Raw genomic sequence first — 19526 nt, 5'->3', positions numbered from 1 at the left:
TAGTCTTGCTTTTTTATGTCTCTGTGTCAGCAGTGGGATCCTCTTTGGTCTCCTGCCATAGCATTTAATTTAAATCTCGGCGTATAGTTCGTGCTGACACTGATGCTCCCTAAGGGGCTGCTTATCCACCATCCAGACTATCCTGCGTTGACACCTTTCATCAATTTTCCTCTTCCGTCCACGCCCAGGGAGATTAGCTACAGTGCCATGGATTTCAAACTTCTTGATAATGTTGCGAACTAGATGCCTGATGAAAAAAGCGGATGGTTTTGAAACGCATTGCATTTTTGAAGAATAAAGCACCTTACCTATAAGTCTTGGCTGACCTCCTCTGTGACAGCGCGATCAAGCTTCCATTTCCAGTCTGTATATCCATTTTCCAGATCTCTGGAGATGGACTTGTAACCTTGAGATTGTTGATATTTTTTCACAATTTTGGTTCTCAAGTCCTCAGTTCTCTTCTCCTCTTTCTGTTGGCCATGCTTAGTGTGGCACACACAGACACACCATGCAATGACTAAGTTAACTTCTCTCCTTTTTATCTGCTTTCAGGTGAGATTTTTATATTGCCCACACCTGTTACTTGCCCCAGGTGAGTTTAAAGGAGCATCACATGCTTGAAACAATCTTATTTTTCCACAATTTTGAAAGGATGCCAATAATTTTGTCCAGCCCATTTTTGGAGTTTGGTGTGACATTATGTCCAATTAGCTTTTTTCCTCCCTCTTTTGGTTTAGTTCCAATACACATAAAGGGAATAAACATGTTTGTGGTCAGGACTTTGAACCGTGCATGGGCTTACCTGTTATCTCCTGCCAAGGCCACCTGCAAGAAACTAGATTTACCAAGACCTAACACAAAACTCTACTTGTAACATAGAACAGCGGTTAAGGTGTGCCTGAAAACCGCGTCGAGGGTCCGCCTATAGAGGGCATTCCCTTATGTATGGTGATGAAGAAAAGGGTGAGGAGGGTGGGTTTCGCCAACCCAGCATACACCCAGAGGGAGGGGCCGATGGATGTTAAATAGCCAAAGCCCCTCCCACAAATTCAGCCTGATAGACTTCCCACTTGTGGTCAGGACTTTGAACCGTGCATGGGCTTACCTGTTATCTCCTGCCAAGGCCACCTGCAAGAAACTAGATTTACCAAGACCTAACACAAAACTCTACTTGTAACATAGAACAGCGGTTGAGGTGTGCCTGAAAACCGCGTTGAGGGTCCGCCTATAGAGGGCAAAAATACACCACCAGTTAGGGTAATTAAGTATCATTTATTTATAATGCCAAAAATTGAAATGCCTCTGCCATTTCCCTTGAGGGATCTGGGACATAAGTGGTATATGCATCAGAACGCCACCTCCCCAACTTCTGGATGACATGTACAGGCACCTTGTGCCTGGAGGCCGCCGATGCTGCTCCTATGCGGAATGAGTGACCTGAGAACTCTCTGGGGTTGTGTCCTAAATTGCCAAGCAGCGTGCGGACATGCGATGTGAAAAGGGAAGTGGTAAGAGCACCCCCACCGAAAGGCAACAGTGGCGACTCCGGAGGCCTATCATGGAGGAACTCAACCAGTTGTGCCAACACCGCCACTGGGCACCAGTTGTTGCCTGAAGGAAAATACTTGACCACCGCCCCCCACCTGCAAGTTTTTGTGACAGACAGTGAAACTTCGAACCAAGAACCCTGCCACCTTAAATGAGTCTTCTGTGGATGTGTAGCTCCCCGCCTGACACATGAAAATTCACCCGGCCGGAGGAAGCCATAGAAGGCTAGATAACTGGCAGATTTGATTATCAGACTGCGCTCGAAGCCAAACGGGTTATTGGCTTATGCGTCAGACATGGCTCGGAACAGCTCGCCGCTGATCGGTTTCCTGAGAGGTGGCGCTGTGGCGCTACGAGCCACCACCCCTCTGAGCGCAGCCTTGACAGCCTGAGATGATAGGATAGATAGCCTGTCTGGGTGGGATAAAGAAATGAAATGCTGAATGCCCGAAAGGTAAGATTTAATAGTGCTATGAGACAGGTGCAGAGAAGAGTGGCAGAAACCGATGAAAGATAGAATGATAGTGGTGTCGTAAGAAAAGGGGATGCTATGTTGCGACAGATATGACCTGAAGGTGTCGTGGTGTGCTGCATGATAGGCCTTCTGGTATTGGGGGCTAAGGCGTCCGACATTAACTCCCGGGCCACCTGTGTGTAATAATTCAGTCCAAGATTAATTGTGCCAGGCAAGGGGGTTGTGTTCCTACTGCGTCTGCTTGCGGAGCCACCTGTGAAAAGAGATGGAAATTAGCCCTGGACAGAGCATCTGCGGCCGCGTTGTCTACCCCCGGTATGTGTCTGGCTACAAAATTGAAGTTGTGTTGCAAGAACACCCAGACTAGTCTGCGCATGAATGACATGACAGTAGCATGCCCGGAACTGCCCTTGTTGACTATGGCCACTGTCGCCTGATTGTCACACTGAAACTCCACCGTCTACCCTGACCACTTGTCGCCCCATGTCACTGCAGCTGCTACAATGGGGAAAACCTCAAAAAGTGCCGAAGTGCTGCTGAAGCCTGCCAGAGCCAATACCTGCTTGGACCATTGGCCCGCCATCCACCTGCCGCCCCACACTGCACCATAACCGGTGGAAGATGACGCATCGGTGCAGATCTTGAGGGACAACTCGGAGGCTGGCGGGACAAACATAGCCGTCCCATTCCATTGTGCCATGAACCTATCCCACATGTTCAGGTCAGCCAGGGCTTGGCAATCTAACCAAACCCTACTGTGTTGATGAGGGACACCATGCAGCAAAGACAGTATTCTGGATATGAACGCTCTGCCCTGCGGAATTGCTCGCATAGCAAATACCAGCATTCCCAGCAAGCTCTGCAACTCGCCCTTGGTCGTGACCTGGGAGACCGTGTACTTGTGGATAGTGTCTCTTATACGGTTGAGTTTGTCAGTGGGCAAGCTGACTTGCATTGCGACTGAATCTAGGATTACTCCCAGAAAGGTGAGACACTTAGTTGGACCGACCGTTTTCTTGGGAGACACTGGCACCCCAATATCAGTGAACAGTTTCAGCAATCTGACCAACTGGTCCGGCTCTTCCCTCGGGCGACTGAGCAGAAGAAAGTCATCCAAATAATGGATGACCTGGCTGCATCCAGAGACATTAACCAGCAGCCAGTGCAATGCCTGGGCCAGTTGGTCAAACAGCCACGGGCTGCTCTTGCATCCGAAAGTCAACTTGGAAGCAAAATAATATGCCCCCTGCCATTTGAGCCCAAACCATTGCCACTGGTCCCTGTGCAATGGCAGCAACTTGAAGGCGTCAGTGATATCCGCCTTCGCCATCCAAGTCCCTGGGCCGAGCGCCAAGATGACCTGAATAGCCTGGTCTATGGAAGAATAATGCATGCTAAACTCCTCGGATGGAATGAGAGAGTTGATACTGGGGACAAGTGACCCATGAGGAGCCGACAAGTCAAATATCAGTCTCTTTTTCCCATTGAACTTGCCTGTTACCACCCCTACCGGACTGACCCTCCAAGACCTGAATGGAGAAACTAACAAGGGGCCAATCATATAACCTTTCATTAGCTCAGCATTTATTAATTCAGTGACAACAGCGGGATCGTTTACGGCAGACAGCAGATTGTCGCATTCAAATGTGGCCTGCGGCAGTGTGACCATGCCGGCGTGGAAGCCTCTATCAAAACTATTGATCAACCATTGGACCCAATCTGGGACCGGGTGATCCGCGAGCAGAGCGGCCAGGACTGGGGTACGTACCCCGCCTAGTCATGCTGGCCCTTTCTGCCTACATGCAGAGCCCGGATGTGCCCTGAAGCAGTAGAAGCAGACGTGTAATAACCTGCAATTGCTGAAGTTGCACGAAGACATGTTATAGTTGTTACAAATTTGTGACCCTCCGAGATAGTGTACTGGACGGCCCAACTTATCCACGGAAGGTGCGGACCTGCTGAAACTGTCCGTGGAAGTGGACGGTCTGGTGGCGCCCTGCTCGCCCTGTTGAGCCAGCCCTACACACCACGCCGTAGTATGCGTGATTGATTGACAGGCGGCACATGCGGGGAATTTGATATTTGCGAAGTGGCTGCAGAACATCTGTGAATCTTCGATGCTCCAGTCTGAGGTACCCATCTTGGCTGAAGGCCGCCGCTGCCATGGCTGAGAAACTTCTATGATAATCGTAGAAATGGGTACCACCGTATTTGTATGCGTATTCAGTAACCCTCAGCAAATACAGGTCGAGCTCCTCTCTGCGCTCCAGCCTGGCTGAGCATATCACCTCCCTGCATTTGCTGAAGGCAATCACAAACTCGTGGATATTTAGCTTCCGTTTCAGCCTGGTGTCCTTACTCTTAAGGACAACAGATAAGTCAGCGCACGCTACCGTTCTAGTGTCCTCAACATCGAAGGCAGATAGCAACAGGGCCGCCAAATTGATGTCCTTCCCCTCCAGTATGTCCTTTCTCAGGGCCGCTGGGACAAAATGGACTGGTGACACCCTTGGCGGCCCAGAGCGCCTACCTGGGTTGCCTACCGGAACAGGGGCAGACATCTGTGTAGGCGTTGGCGCCTGCAATGCTGCTGGAGCTGGAGGCCCCTGAATGCCCCTTCTCTCCAGAGAATCCAGCCTGCCCAACATGGAAGTCATCATTGCATGCAGTTCAGAGAGGGTGGACTGGCCCGGGTCCCCTCCTGACTGTCGCCAGCCCCCTGATCCGCCATGAGGAGTTTGTACAACTCTGCTTTTCGGGCGGTTGCTGGAAATGGAATTGCCCTCTTGCGCAACTCCTCCATCAACTTTGGGATCGTCCAAGCCCTGTAAGCTGCAGAGGAGGGCGTCCCTCGCTCGGAGCTTCTAGCTGGTGTATCAGGGATGGACATCGGGTCCTCTATGTCTGACACGTGAGACATGACCTGTCCGGGCCGTAACGGGTGCCGGGGAAAAACGGTAATCGTGAGTCACCAGATATGAGAAACGTGTACCCCCTTGCTGAGTGCTGACTGACCTTACCACCACTGTAACACAACAGTAAGACGTCTGAAACGAACAGCAAATCGACTGTAACCCTGCAAACAACCGAATACATACTTAATGTTAGCTTACAGCTGCAGACTGCCCGTGCAATGTGGCCGAACCCAAGAGTGCTGACCGTAGTGCCAGTGCGACCCAGAGTACCACCTGAATAGTTTGAAACGAGGCCTGACCGTGTGTCTGACCGAGAACGTGTGCATGACGCGTATAGTCATGAATAATTAAACCGTGAACACCTCCTGACTGCGAGTCAAGATTACAGTGTGCACCGTTTCTAACTAACTAGCGATGGCTCTGAAGACGTGTCAGCAACCACCGCAGGCAAGTGGTCACCCTTGAAGAAGAGTCAAGATCGCAGTGACCACTACCCGTGTAAACGAAATGCTCTGTATGCGTGACAGTAGCAATGACGCCTTGAACCCTATCTGACATGTCGAGGCAGATATACAGTGATTCAGGGCCTATGTGTAACAGCAGCAGTGCGTAACATTAACTAGTGTAACAGGAGTATTAAGCATTTGACTGAAATGACGTGAACTAGCGTCTGCTAGCGAAAGTGATGACACCACCGTGAAACGTGAATAAATAACATGAATAACCGCCGTACGGTTGGTACTGACCGTAGCCAAGTTTGCAATGACCCGGAACGTAACGACCACCTAACTGGATACAGCCCACCTAATCTGCAAGAGAAACTAACAGAGTACTAACCATATGGTTTACGCGCCACCTACCACCCCTGACCCATACATGCTGGCACCCCCTAGCCCCCCCCCCTATGCCTGAGACTACCCCAACCCCACTACTTACTTGACTACCCCAAGCCTCTGACCCGGTACCCCGATATGCATGACCACCCCCCCCCCTAAACCGAAGCCACAGTAATATGGATTATCGTATTATTAACTTTACAAGCTGCCCCTTGTCTGCGACAGTGCATGTGTCAGGAACTGTGGCCTGACACCGGTGCACCATGAGCCAGCCCCTTATTACTGCATGGTACCAATACACTCTGTAAGCCTAACACATTCCTCACACACATTTTTTTTTTCAGCGCCACCTGCTGGCCATCCGTGGAGCTATACCGCCGGCTCACTGGCATGCTGTGACTCCGCCCGTTCAGAGCCCCGTGTTACACGTGAGACGCCGGCACAGGGAGACCCACGTGGGTCGCGTCTCCCCGCGCCTGCCATGCCGCCAGCTGCCGCTGGATCCAGAGGCCGTGTTCACTGCGGCCAGCCCGGGCACGCGCTGCACCGACGGACCGCCGCCTACATAACACGCTGGGTGCCGGAGCCTGCCCGCCAAACGAGGGGAGCAATAGCAACAGACCAGGGCCCCAGTAAAAGAAACCTGCCGGTCACCCGGCACTTACCTGCACCACCACACACCTGACCCAGCGTACGCAACGAAAGAACCCCCGCAATTTCGCCAACCCAGCATACGCCCAGAGGGAGGGGCCGACGGATGTTAAATAGCCAAAGCCCCTCCCACAAATTCAGCCTGATAGGCTTCCCACGTATAGCAAAACACGTGTTACTGCAATCCTTTTCTGTGAGAAATACTTAATTTTCTAGAAAAATTTCAGGGGTGGCAACATTTACGGCCATGACTGTATATGTATATACATATATTATGGTGTTGTCCCGGATATTGGTTGCATTACTTTCTCTGCCTTTTTCCATTCTGTGGTACTTATGGACTTGTACTCTTGGTTGACATAGCAATGTTTTTGGGTAGGGGAGTGTTATTAGGGAGGAGAGTTTTTATTTGTATGAGTAATAACATTGCAGGTTAAGGATATTAGATTCATAGGAATAGAAGGCGTGATGGATGTGGAAGAATTACTGATGCACTGGCTTTGCAAGATGCTATGCTAGCATAAATTATAAAACAGCAGCAGCACCACCACAAGGAAGAGGTTATACTAAGCACTGAGATAAGAGCTGCTGAGATGATAGAAAAGCCTTTATTTCCATTTTAGGGACAGTGTCGATCCTATGGAAAGGTGCCCAAAGCCAAAACTGTCTGGTTTTGCTCATCTTTTATTTTACCAGAACTCAATATGATATGAAAAATTAGCTATGTCTGGTTGCTGTGGGCAAAGCCAGACAGTTTGGGTTTTGTAGACTTTGTATATCATTGTGTAGCATCCAGCTACAGCGTTTTTGTGCAAAAAAAAAAAAAAAAAGACTGCAACGAAAGCACTATTTAAAATAACACAGATATTGGTGGTTTTCACAAAATGCTGTGTATGTGTGAAACCACAAAAGAAAAGCTCTGGATAAAAGTTTCTATTGAGTTTCCTTTTCTGCATTGCAATTCTAGGCAAAGAAAACACAATAAAAACGTACTTAAAAATTATCTGGAGCAAACACGCAGCACATTTTATAGAGACTTCATTTAGAGGGGCAATTGTTGGGAAATATATTTCAGGAAACACAGAGAAAGCACAAAATGATTTGCAAGATTTTAACCGGCTGGCTCATGCTGTTAAAGGAAAAACATGTTCTTGTCTTCGGGCAAAATTCTCAGATATGTTAACTTGATAGAATCCATAATTGCAAGAATGTTAGCCTTGCTCTATTCCATCAAGAGGAATGTTGTTTTTACTTTTTTGAGTTTCTTTCTTATTTCTTGTGTTTTCTTGGAAAGTGAAAAGAAAGAAACACATTTTGTATTCTTAAGAAAAGCAGCAGAAATCAGTGTAAACATTTGGCAGCAGGAGAAGGAACAGTCCGTCCGCTCAAACACATGTCTTACATCTTCCTAACTCCTCCGGCTTAAAGAAACACACTGATAGCTTTCATTTGCAGAATAGAGAAACTAGTGTAGAGTTATTTAATATGGCTGCAGCATAGTATTGTGTAATGAGCTCCACCTCCACTCTTATGTTTGGAGGTTCAAGAAAGTCACAAAGGAAAAGGATCTGCAAAGAAGAAATTTCACCACTGCATATTTCTTGCTTTCAGTGCCAAAATAATTGGTAATTTATATAAATTCTCCAATGACAATCTGAGGGTTACTTGTTTTTGTCCAAGTTATTTGATCGAATCAGGATAACAAAATGCACTATCAAGGAAATAACACTTTTAGCTCTGTAAATTACAAAAGAGGTAGCAGTTCCATGACGCTTCACAATATCTGGACACTACATAAAATGACTATTTCATCCATGCCTTATTAATATAAATTAATATATTCTCTATTTGTCAATGTTGTTTATCTCCAGAGTCATGTTCGACAGTGGTTTGCCCAGGGACTCATTCATGTGTTGTGGACCAGACTGGAAGTGCCCATTGTGTCATGTGTCGAACCTCTCCCTGTCCAATGCCTCTAGCCTCAGACTACATGCTGTGTGGAAACAACAACGTCACCTATCCTTCAGCCTGTCATCTCAGAAGAGCTACTTGCTTCTTGGGGCGATCTATAGGAGTCCGCCATGCAGGCAGCTGTGCAGGTATCTAAAGCTGTGTGGTATCATTATCCTATGCCCTCATAATTGATAATAACAATAAAGGCATGCTCACACAGGTTAAACCCACATGGTTTTCGATAAGGAAACGACGCTGTCTAGTTTTACCTTAAAAACTGCCATCGGGAGATATGAGAAAAAAACATGTTGTCTATTTTAAGCACAAAGCGCAAATTGACATGTCTTTTTTTCCATGTGGTTCTGCTATGAGCTCCAACAGAAATTAGTGGAAGCTTAAATGAAATTTGTGCTAAAAAGCTACATCAAAATCAACACCATAATCCACATAGCAAATGATGCCCTCAATTTGATGTGGATTTTTTCATGCTATTTTTGGCCATGTGGACATGCCCTAATTAGATCTTTATGCTGTTGCCAGAATATGAGGATTGTACTTCAAACTCGCAACGGGTTTTACGCTGCAAGTTTCAAAGGGGTGGGCTGTCTGCACAGATCCTCCACAGACCCCATTGAAGTCTACGGGGGATTTTCAACTCGCTGCGAGTTTGAAACAAAATCGGCTTGTGTGAATGAGCTACCTGCAATCTCCATCTACCTGCACAAGACGAAGCCCCTAGACCAAAACTGTATCACAGGAAGCTGGGGAGGAAAGCACACAGACGCACTCTTCCTCTGGCCCTATATAGAGATTAGTAGGGGTCTAAACCATTAGGCTGGGTTTGGACTATGGACAAAATGTGTCCGAAGATTCTGAGTGCGGCCAGTGTCGACTGAATCAGTCAGCGATAGGACCACATAGACATTGTCGTCCCCATAGACGGCAATGTCTGCGGAGAGGATTCCATCTATAGAATGAATAAGATCATTCTTTTGATGATGGAGCACATCTGAAATTGTGTAGTGTGCACTGTGCAGCAGAAACCCATTGCCAGCAATGGGATTCTGCTGCACTGGAATCTCTTCGTGGAATTCTGCTTTGAAATTCCACAAGGAAATTCCATAGTGTGAAGCTAGCCTTAGACCCCTGAACAATGAAAATTTTTGAGGTTTCCCTGTGATTTGTCAAAGTGTTTTTTATAATGACAGGAACATTTTATTGCTTGCTTTAGCCTTATCAGTAATCATAATTGCAATTGGTTTTCTGCATTGATTATTTTTACTCTTGTGTCTTATGTTCAAATCATGGGTGAATATTGTCGCAAGCAGCTGGCCAACTGAAAAAATACAGGTTAGGCAGAGCATTGGCAGTTTTGCCCCCAGGTACCTTTTTTAAATAGAACATTGTTTTATTCTCATCCCTAGATTTCTGTTCCTTAGATCATAGCTCAATATTCATCAGTATTCCCCAGGTTTTTCATTCATTGTATATGCTGTATTGCCTAATTGTGTTTAATTCACACTTCAGCATTGTGTCTTTAGTACTTTTTTACATATAATATCTCTTGTTTATAATGTGTCATTAATGTTTTCATACTTATCTATAATGACATACAGTTAAAGTCATAAGATTACATACACCTGGGCCACATTGATTAAAGTTTTTACAGTTCCTGATGACATTTGACCCTAATACACATTCCTTCTATAAGGATCAATCTCAGAAAAATAATAGAGACAATATATATGTTCAGTTTGATCTCTTTCATCACATTCCTAATGGCTAAATTTGCATATGCATGTTAATATTTGGTAGCATTGGCTTTAGTACTGCAGGGAACTAAACTAATCCTTCCCCTCTCATAAACCGATCCTATCCCTCTCATAAACCTATTTAATTGTCTAAATATCATTCATTAGCTATATAGAGCAGTTTCTCCTTTTTGGTTTTCACTTACATGCATGAAGTAGGGAAAGACAACATCCAGCCATCCACACTTACTCTGTCCAAATCCCTCTGTGAAAGCATCCCCCACTCTCCAGAGAGACACAGGCCATGTGGCTTCTGCCCTGCACTGTAAAATGTATATTACAGTATTTTTCTAAATTATAGTGGTTTCACAGTATTTAACGGTAATTTTCCCCCCCCACTCATTCCCCCCCCCCCCCCTCGAATGAGTTATCAGCTGAAAGCGCTGGGGAACTAATCATATATGGGCTGTATGACCAAAAATGTATAACACAGTATTTTTCTAAATTATAGCGGTTTCATGGTATTTAACTTTATTTTTTTTCCATTAATACCCCCCCCCCCTCGAATCAGTTAGCAGCCGCAGGCGCTGGGGAACTAATTATATATGACCTGTGGGCGCTGACCCCCCCCCCCCCCCACTGAATGAATTATCAGCCGCAGCACTCTGTCCCCACATCGGGGAACTAATCATATGTTATCTGCAGGTGCTGCTCTGCTTCTCCTCCTGTAAGCGCTGCACATCCTCCCCATGTCGGGAAATTAATGATTTGTGAGCCACAGGCGTAGGACTTCTGTTCTGATCGATGAACGGAGGCTGTCACCTCCCCCTGCAAGCGCTGAAAGCCAGTGAGCCGCGGGTGCTGCAGAGCTTCTGATCACTGTCCCTTCTGATCAGAACAGAAGCCGTGCGCCCGCGGCTTACTGGCTTTCAGTGCTTGAAGGGGGAGGTAACAGCTTCCGTTCTCCGATCAAAACAGAAGTCCTGCGGCTCACAAATTATTAATTTCCTGACATGGAGAGGATATGCAGCGCTCACATGGGGAGGGTCAAGTATGATTAGTTCCCCGATGTGGGGACAACGCGCTGCAGCTGATAATTCATTCGTGAAGTGGGGGGGGGGGGGGGGGGGGAGAGACACCGGTATTGCGGTATATGAAAAATTTCCACCCAGCACTAGCTTCAATGAGGGACATTTATCAATGTTTGCTTATGTATTCCTTTATTTTAGTACTTTTTTCCTTACTTTTTTTTTTGCTTATGTGTGACTTATTTATCAACTGGTTTCAGCCTGTTGATAATTTTCTTTCACATAAGCAATTTTTCCTTTTTTACTTTGGTAGTAGCTTTTTCAGCTCCATGTTTGAGCTGGAGTAAATTTAGTCAATTTTAAACCCTGTTGCGACTTTTATTTGCGCAGTTGCGACTGTCGCAGTTAATAAATACCTGACTACCCGTAGTCCATTTCAAAATTATTACTACGTAGTAAATTTTTGGAAAACTTGCTTTTCTCGCTTTCCAGTCAAAATGTTGCACGAAAAATCGCGTAGTCGCAGTTGCGACAATTTTGTAACAATTATAGTAAAGAAAACCTGACTAAACCCGTTGATAAATGTCCATAAATATCTTCAAATGATTTCCTTCCTCACAATGCCATGTCTTTTGTGAAGTGCATAAGTCTCTCCTAAAGAAAACCACATGAAATGCTGCTGCCACCCCAGTGCTTCATGATTGAGATGATGTTCTATGGGATGCAAGCCTGTGTCTCTTACCTCCATACATAATAAGGATCATTATGACCAGACGGTTCCATTTTTGTTTAATCAGATCAGAGCCCTTTTCCCAGAAATTAAGATCTTTGTCCCTATGTATAGTTACAAACTGTAACCTGGCTTTTTTATGCTGTTTTTGGTGCAGTAGTCTCTTTCTTGCTAACCACCCCTTCAGGTCAAGTAGATTTATTATAGATATACCGTAGATACTTTTGTACCTGTTGTTTTCAGCATGTTCACTAGATCTTTTTCTTCTGTTGTTCATTGATTGATATGTATTTTTGCACCAAAATACATTCTCTAGGAGACAGTCCTGGGCGGTAAAATGGCTCTGTGGTCCGAATTTAGTAAAACAGCTCTGTGATCCCAGTTTATTAAATCGGCTCTGTGGTCCCAATTTTGGATTTCTTTTGATTTTGACATTGTTTTATTATCCAAGCTATATACAGGCAATGTAAACATGGAATATGTCTGACCCAATGATCCATTTGTAAACATTCCTTGGGAAATTTGCTTATGCCATGTACAAAGTAGATATCTAAAACAATTTGCTGTTGACATGTAATCTCTGGAGGTGATAAATATGAGTTTAAATGACTTCCACCTAAGTGTATGTAAACTTATGACTTATACTGTAAGTGCATGTGTAATGTGTATTTCTACACACTACTGTGAAAAGTCTTACACATCGTCTATTTTATGTGTACAGTTTGCTACTATAAAAGAGCAGATTGCAGGTCATCACATTTTTATGTTATTACAATAAAAAAAAGAACTAGACAAACAAAAAATCCCAAGTTATTGTTTATAATAGGAGCAGTGTAGAGAGGCTAGAAAACAGAACCCTTAGGCCATGTTCACACAACAGAATTTCTGTACTGAATTCCGCAGATGAATTCTGCACGGACATTCCGCTGCAGCAGAGTCCCATTGATTTCAATGAGATTCTGCTGCACTGTGTAGACAGCAGAATTTCCGTGTTTCTGGTGTGGAAATTCTGATTCCGCCGTCCATAGAAAGAATAGGCAAGTATATTCATTCTGCGAATTCCACAAGGAAATGCATTGTTGCATATGATACGGTGCATTCCCGAGCAGTCCTAGCGGACATTTCACCATGTTAACATAACTTAAGGCCATGTTCACAAGATGGAATCCCCATGTGGAATTCTACACTGGCATTCCACTACAGCAGAGTCCTGTTGATTTCAATGGGATTCTGCTGCACTGTGCACATGGCAGAATTTCCGTGCCAGATGTTTCTAACATCCACAGAAAGAATAGGCATGTCCATTCTTTCTGCGGATTCTGCAAGGAAATGCATTGCAGTCTATGAGACATTACTGAGCAGTCCTAGCGCCGGCATGTTCTGCTGCATTTTTCGTGCGGACATTCCACCATGTGAACATAGCCTTAGTGGGCAGTAAGGACAATGGACAGTCTATGCTGTTCTATCTTTGAAAGAAGAATCATTTGCAAATAAAATATATGGCAAAATGGATGCAAACAGTAAGTAATGTATGGTATGTTTACTTAGTTTTTTCTTTGTACACTTTTAACCTGTTGGGGACGGAGGGCGTACAGGTACGCCCTCGCGTCCTGGTACTTAAGGATGGAGGGCGTACCTGTATGCCCGTGGGATCGGGATAACTGCTGATATCTATGATCAGGTATCCTGTGGCAATGCCTATGGGGGTCCTGAGACCCCCCCATGTCGGCGACCGCTGCAAATTGCCGGTCAATTCAGACCGGCGATTTGTGGCGATTCTGGGCCGACCCGATTGGCCCGGAATCGCTGAAAATCGCATGCAAATCGTGCGGCGAGGGGGGGGGGGGGGGAGCATGGCCGGCTCACCGGACCAGCGGCGGTGGCGGCATGGAAGTGCAGCCAGAAAGTGTGGCAGTGGAGGAGGCTGCAGTGAAGATCACCGGTAGGTGATCTTCACTGTGGCCTTCTAAAAGTTCCAATACCCTGGGCATGCTGGGAGATGTAGTTTTGAAACATCTGGAGGACCACAGTTTGGAGACCACTGTGTAGTGGTCTCTAAACTGTGGTCCTCCAGATGTTGCAAAACTACAACTTTCAGCATGCACTATACGGTGGTCTCCAAACTGTAGCCCTCCATATGTTGGAAAACTACAATTCCCAGCTTGCCCAGACAGTCAGGGATGCTGGGCGTGTAGTTCTGCAATATCTGGCCCTTCATATGTTGCAGAACTACTACTCCCAGCATGCCTGGATAGTCTGGGCATGCTTGGAGTTGTAGTTTTGCAACATCTGGAGGGCTACAGTTTGGAGACCGCTACTTAGTGGTCTCCAAACTGCTCTTCCCCAGTTGTTGCATAACTACAACTCCTAGCATGCCCAGACTGTCCAGGCATGCTGGGAGTTGCAGTTCTGCAACATATGAAGGGCCAGATATTGCAGAACTACACGCCCAGCATCCCTGACTGTCTGGGCATGCTGGAAATTGTAGTTTTGCAACAGCTGTAGGCACAATGGTTGGGAAACACTGAGCTAGAGTCTGTTTCCTAACTCAGTGATTCCAACCCGTGTGCCTCCAGCTGTTGCAAAACTACAACTCCCAGAATGATCTGACAGACTGTACATGCTGGGAGTTGTAGTTTTGCAACTACACACTGGAGGCACACTGGTTGGAATCACTGAGCTAGAGTCTGTTTCCTAACTCAGTGGTTCCCCACCAGTATGCCTACAGCTGTTGCAAAACTACAACTCCCAGCATGTCAGTGAATTCTGGGAGTTGTAGTTTTGCCACAGCTGAAGGCTTGGGGATTCCCCCCCTCCCCATGTGAATGTACAGGGTACATTCACAAGGGCGGGGGTTTACAGTGGGTTCCCTTCTACAAGTTTGAGCTGCGGCAAATTTTCCGCCGTAGCTCAAACTCCCAGTGGAAAACTCACTCTGAACCCCCGCCTGTGTGAATGTACCCTAAAAATGCTACACTACACTGCACTAATACATAATAAAAAGTAAAACTCTACATATACACCCCCCTTACACGTGGGTGGCAATAAAAAATGAAAAACGTCTCTTTTGGGTGGATTTTTCTCCTTTTACCCCTTATGAAAAGGTAAAGTTGGGGGCTACACCAGCATGTTAGTGTAAAAAAATTAAAAATTTTACACTAACATGATGGCATTGCCCCATACTTTTCATTTTCACAAGAGATAAAAGGATAAAAAGGCCCACAAAATTTCTAACGCAATTTCTTCTGACTACGGAAATACCCCATATGTGGACATAAAATGCTCTGCCGATGACCTACATGGCTCAGGAATGAGAGTGCCATGTACATTTAAGGCCTAAATTGGTGATTTTCACAGAGGTGGCTGATCGATACAGCGGTTCTGACATAAACGCAAATAAATAAAAAAAAACACCCACATGTGACCCCATTTTGGAAACTACACCCCTGACGGAATGTAAAAAGGGGTATAGTGAGCCCTAACACCCCACAGGTCTTTGACAAATTTTCGTTAAGTTGAACATGAAAATTAAAAATGTTTTTTTTTTTTCCTGAAATGCTGGTGTTACCGCACATTTTTCATTTCACAAGGGGTAATAGGAAAAAAGCCTCCAAAAATTTGTAACACCATGTTTTCTGAGTATGGAAATACCCCATATGTGGATGTAGAGTGCTCTACGGGCAAACTACAATGCTCAGAAGAGAAGAAGCTCCATTGGGCTTTTGGAGAGAGAATTAGGCTGGAATTGAAGGCCATGTGCGTCTACAAAGACCCCATGGTGCCAGAACAGTGAACCCCCCCACATGTGACCCCATTTTGGAAACTACACCCCTCATGTAATATAATAAGGGGTGCAGTGAGCATTTAGCCCCACAGGTGTCTGACAGATTTATTTTGAACAGTCGTCTGTAACATGAAAAATTTAATTTTTCATTTGCACAGCCCACTGTTCCAAAGATCTGTCAAACGCCAGTGGGGTGTAAATGCTCACTGCACCCCTAATTAAATTCTGTGAGGGGTGTAGTTTACAAAATGGGGTCACATGTGCCCCCCCACTGTTGTGCCACCATGGGGGCTTTGTAAAAGCACATGGCCCCCAACTTCCATTCCAACCAAATTCTTTCTCCAAAAGCCCAATGACGCTCCTTCTCTTCTGAGCATTGTAGTTCACCCGCAGAGCACTTTACATCCACATATGAGGTATGTTCTTATTCAGAAGAAATGGGGTTGCAAATTTTGGGGGGCTTTTTCTCCTATTACCCCTTGTGAAAATGATACATTTGGGGTAACACCAGCATTTTTTGTTTTTTAACGTCCCAATTTAACGAATGTTCGTCAATCACCTGTGGGGTGTTAAGGCTTACTGTACCCCTTGTTCCCTTCCTTGAGGGGTGTAGTTTCCAAAATAGTATGCCATGTGGAGTTTATTTTACTGTTCTGGCATCATGGGGGCTTCCTAAATGCGACATGCCCCCCAAAAACCATTTCAGCAAAATTCACTCTCCAAAATAAATTGATCCCTGTTTAAAAATTAATACAAATGTTGTTATAAAAAAGATAAATTTCATTAAATATAATTTTTTCCATCACTACTGTATCTTTTTTATTACTTTTTTTTTAATGGTACCCTACGAAATTATTAAAAAAGGTATCTCCATCGCTTTTTTGGATCGCTATAGTCCAAAAAAGAATAAAAACCGCCTGCAAAAACGCTAAAGTTAAAACCCACTTGGTGTTTTTCTTGGCTTTTTTTTACTCCCATAGACTTCTATGGGGGAAAAAAAGCCACGATTTCAGGGGAAAAAAAACACCATAGGCTCAACATACTACGACTGTGCAAAACCGCCAAGGAGCTAAAAAAAAAGAGTGAAAAAACGGCAAAAGGATATATAAAAAAAACGCCAAAATGAAAAACGCAACCGACCTTTAATTGCATAATGCAAAACAAATGAAAATCAGTAAATTGATAATTCCATTAACTTATGCAGCTGAATATATCGGATAGCAAGTCCAACAGCATCCACTTGAAGTTCACAATATCAGTTTACTGGCATCCAAATACAAGACGTAGGTGGACAGTGACACAGTGGGAGGAATAAATAAAAACTATGAAAACCAAAGCAATCTGTTTTTGCCAATATACCAAACATAGCTCAACGTTCATTTTACCAGAGCATATGAATGATGAGCTGTGAATGGTACCATGGGAAAATTAGATTTCAGTTTTTCTTTATTCCCCCAATGTATTTGCAAGTTTACAGTGGTATCTAAATGTTTGTTAGAACTGGCATTGGTGGTACAGGGGTTTGAGTCAGCTGACCACTTGCCACAGCAGCCTGTGGCCTTACCTAGCCTTCCGTCACTGCTAGGTCTTGTCTACTAATAGAGCATGCATGTGTCAGGCTTTACCAATAGAGTACAGATCTTATAGCTTATTAATCTATATATGCAATCTAATAATTGCCCATACAAGTCCTTTAGGGGGACAAGAAAAGTTAATTTTTTTTACAGAAATATGAATAAATCCATCTCATAATGAAAAATACTAATTACACCTTTTTCAAATTAAAGCAAATAAAAAATAATGTAGCTCCACAGATACATGCTCTCAATATAACCAAGGTTAATAGATATGTTCCAACATGGGACTTACAATCCAGTGTATATACATACCTAAGGCTAGGTGTACTGTGTTAGTGCTTCTGTCGGAGGTATCTGTCAGAATCTGGCCAAAAACAGGTTGCCAAGGTATAGTGTAACGTAGGACAACTGATGCCATTCTGGAAATGTGTGATATGGTAAATGGATGGGACACACAGCACACTGGGCTTCTGAGTCCGCCGATAACAGCAGGATGCCGACGGATATATCTGATGGAATCACTTACACAGTGTGAACAAAGCCTGAGCCTTGGATTTCTGTTGTGTTTGTGCTACATTGTTACAGGTGTACAGCAGACCCACAGAAGATTAGCACAGGGATTATCATTTAGTGTGCCCACACTATTATTTCCACCCACAATACGTAACATGGAACTTACTGTATATCTGTGGCCAGCAGGAAATATCCACTGCTGGCAATTCCCATTGATTCTGAGCAGGGTTGTAAAAACCACACATGCACATATATGGTTTGTTACAAATCCAAATCAGTGCTGGATTCCATGTCAAATCTGACCCCTGTGAACAGGGCTAAAGTCTGTAAAAGAACTATGACAAGTTCACCAAGATCCTTGGAATAAATCAAGTGAACTCCCCATAAATCTGTATACCAAAAATAAGCAATTCGTTTTAAAGAAAAAAGGCTGATTACTTACATGTTGATTTCATTGTATTGCTGTTTACAGCTCTTTGTAGTACGTTTTATTATATTCATGCCATTACTTTGTAACCATCATTTTTGTACAGTATGCTATGAGTATATTAGTGTATGTAACCACTTTTCTTTGATTTCTCTTTATAGTGCACTCCAAATTTTCCATGGATCTGGACGATGCAGTGAAGAACTATGTGTGAGAGCTTCATAATCTCACAGAAATGTCAGAAGAGCACACGGGCATTCCATGTGTATATTGTACATACAGTGAGGCATATTTATTAACTGGACGTGTTATTTATATGTATCAGCCAGGCTCCTTTAGCCAAGCGTATGCCTAGCAGGGTTTAAACACTAAATGTTATTTCATGTAGTATGACTTGAATCTGTTGTCACTATGTTTTGGTGGATGCAACCTATTTCTTAGGGGCACATTGAATGTGTTCCATAGGCAGCAGATGAAGTCCTTCCCTCTTTTACAGGATAGCATGGTGACACAGGCCAATTGGTTGCAAAGGAATTTTAAACAAATTGAATTTGAATTTGTTGAGATTATATCAGAATATATGAGGGTCATTTAGTATTCTACCCAAAAAATTACAAAGAAAAGAGTTATGTGACATGAAGACTTCTTTAGAAGTTAGCATAGTGACACGGACAGAAAGGAACTATGAGGCTGGTGCACTGCTCTGATGCCAAATCACATATTAACACACAGGTAAAGCAAGAGATTTGGGAATTGTCCTTGGATTTGCAGGACAAAATATAATGTTTTATTTGTTTATAGAATGCATTGCTCCTTTTGAGAATATACCAACTGAACAGTACACAATATGGCAGTGGCTCTTTCCATGCTAGCTCACTGTTTAATCGGTATCTACTGTTCAGTTTCAGGTGTAATTTGCCTCCTACTTGTAAGGTCAGAGACCACAGTGCTGTTTTTCTATTTTTCTATCTTTGTGTCTTTACTCTTTTTCTATCCATGAAAATAAAATAAATAAAATGTATAACATTGTCTCTTGTCATATTGAAACTTCTCTCAATACAGAATTAAATTGCCAAATATTAATTAACTCCAGCTCTGCTTTTTTTTTTTTTTTTCCAAGTCTGTCCACAGTACATTGTTTCCCATTTATTCCTTTGGTATGTATACTAATACTGTGCTGCCCTCTGGTGATACTTTCTAAGAATGCAGTTTAGCTAAATTATTTATCTAAAGTTTTCTGTCCAATCCGAATCATATTACTCAGATTCTTTATCTTTACTTCAGCCAGACCTGCATTTTTTCCATTTCCATTATATTTTTGTCTGTTTCCATTATTTT

The 19526-nt window shown here is 44.1% G+C and overlaps 1 protein-coding gene across 3 annotated transcripts in view; it reads left to right on the top strand.

Annotated features, from left to right (window-relative positions):
• The window catches only part of FSTL3 (follistatin like 3), a 256859-nt gene extending 237599 nt beyond the window's left edge, over window positions 1-19260 (top strand). For 2 of the 3 annotated variants that reach the window (XM_056518022.1, XM_056518020.1), the window contains exons 4-6: window positions 8297-8524; window positions 9707-9760; window positions 18350-19260. In XM_056518022.1, coding sequence (XP_056373997.1) covers window positions 8297-8524; window positions 9707-9760; window positions 18350-18402 — 335 coding nt within the window. In that variant the 3' untranslated portion in view covers window positions 18403-19260. The remainder of the gene's footprint in view (window positions 1-8296; window positions 8525-9706; window positions 9761-18349) is intronic. The other variant, XM_056518021.1, reaches the window with a different exon arrangement.
• The last annotated feature ends 266 nt before the right edge of the window (window positions 19261-19526 follow it).

This window comes from Hyla sarda, chromosome 1, assembly GCF_029499605.1.
Source record: "Hyla sarda isolate aHylSar1 chromosome 1, aHylSar1.hap1, whole genome shotgun sequence".
Taxonomy (NCBI): Eukaryota; Metazoa; Chordata; class Amphibia; order Anura; family Hylidae; genus Hyla; species Hyla sarda.
The sequence above is the reverse complement of the archived record's forward strand: the minus strand, read 5'-3'. Positions and strand labels throughout refer to the sequence as shown.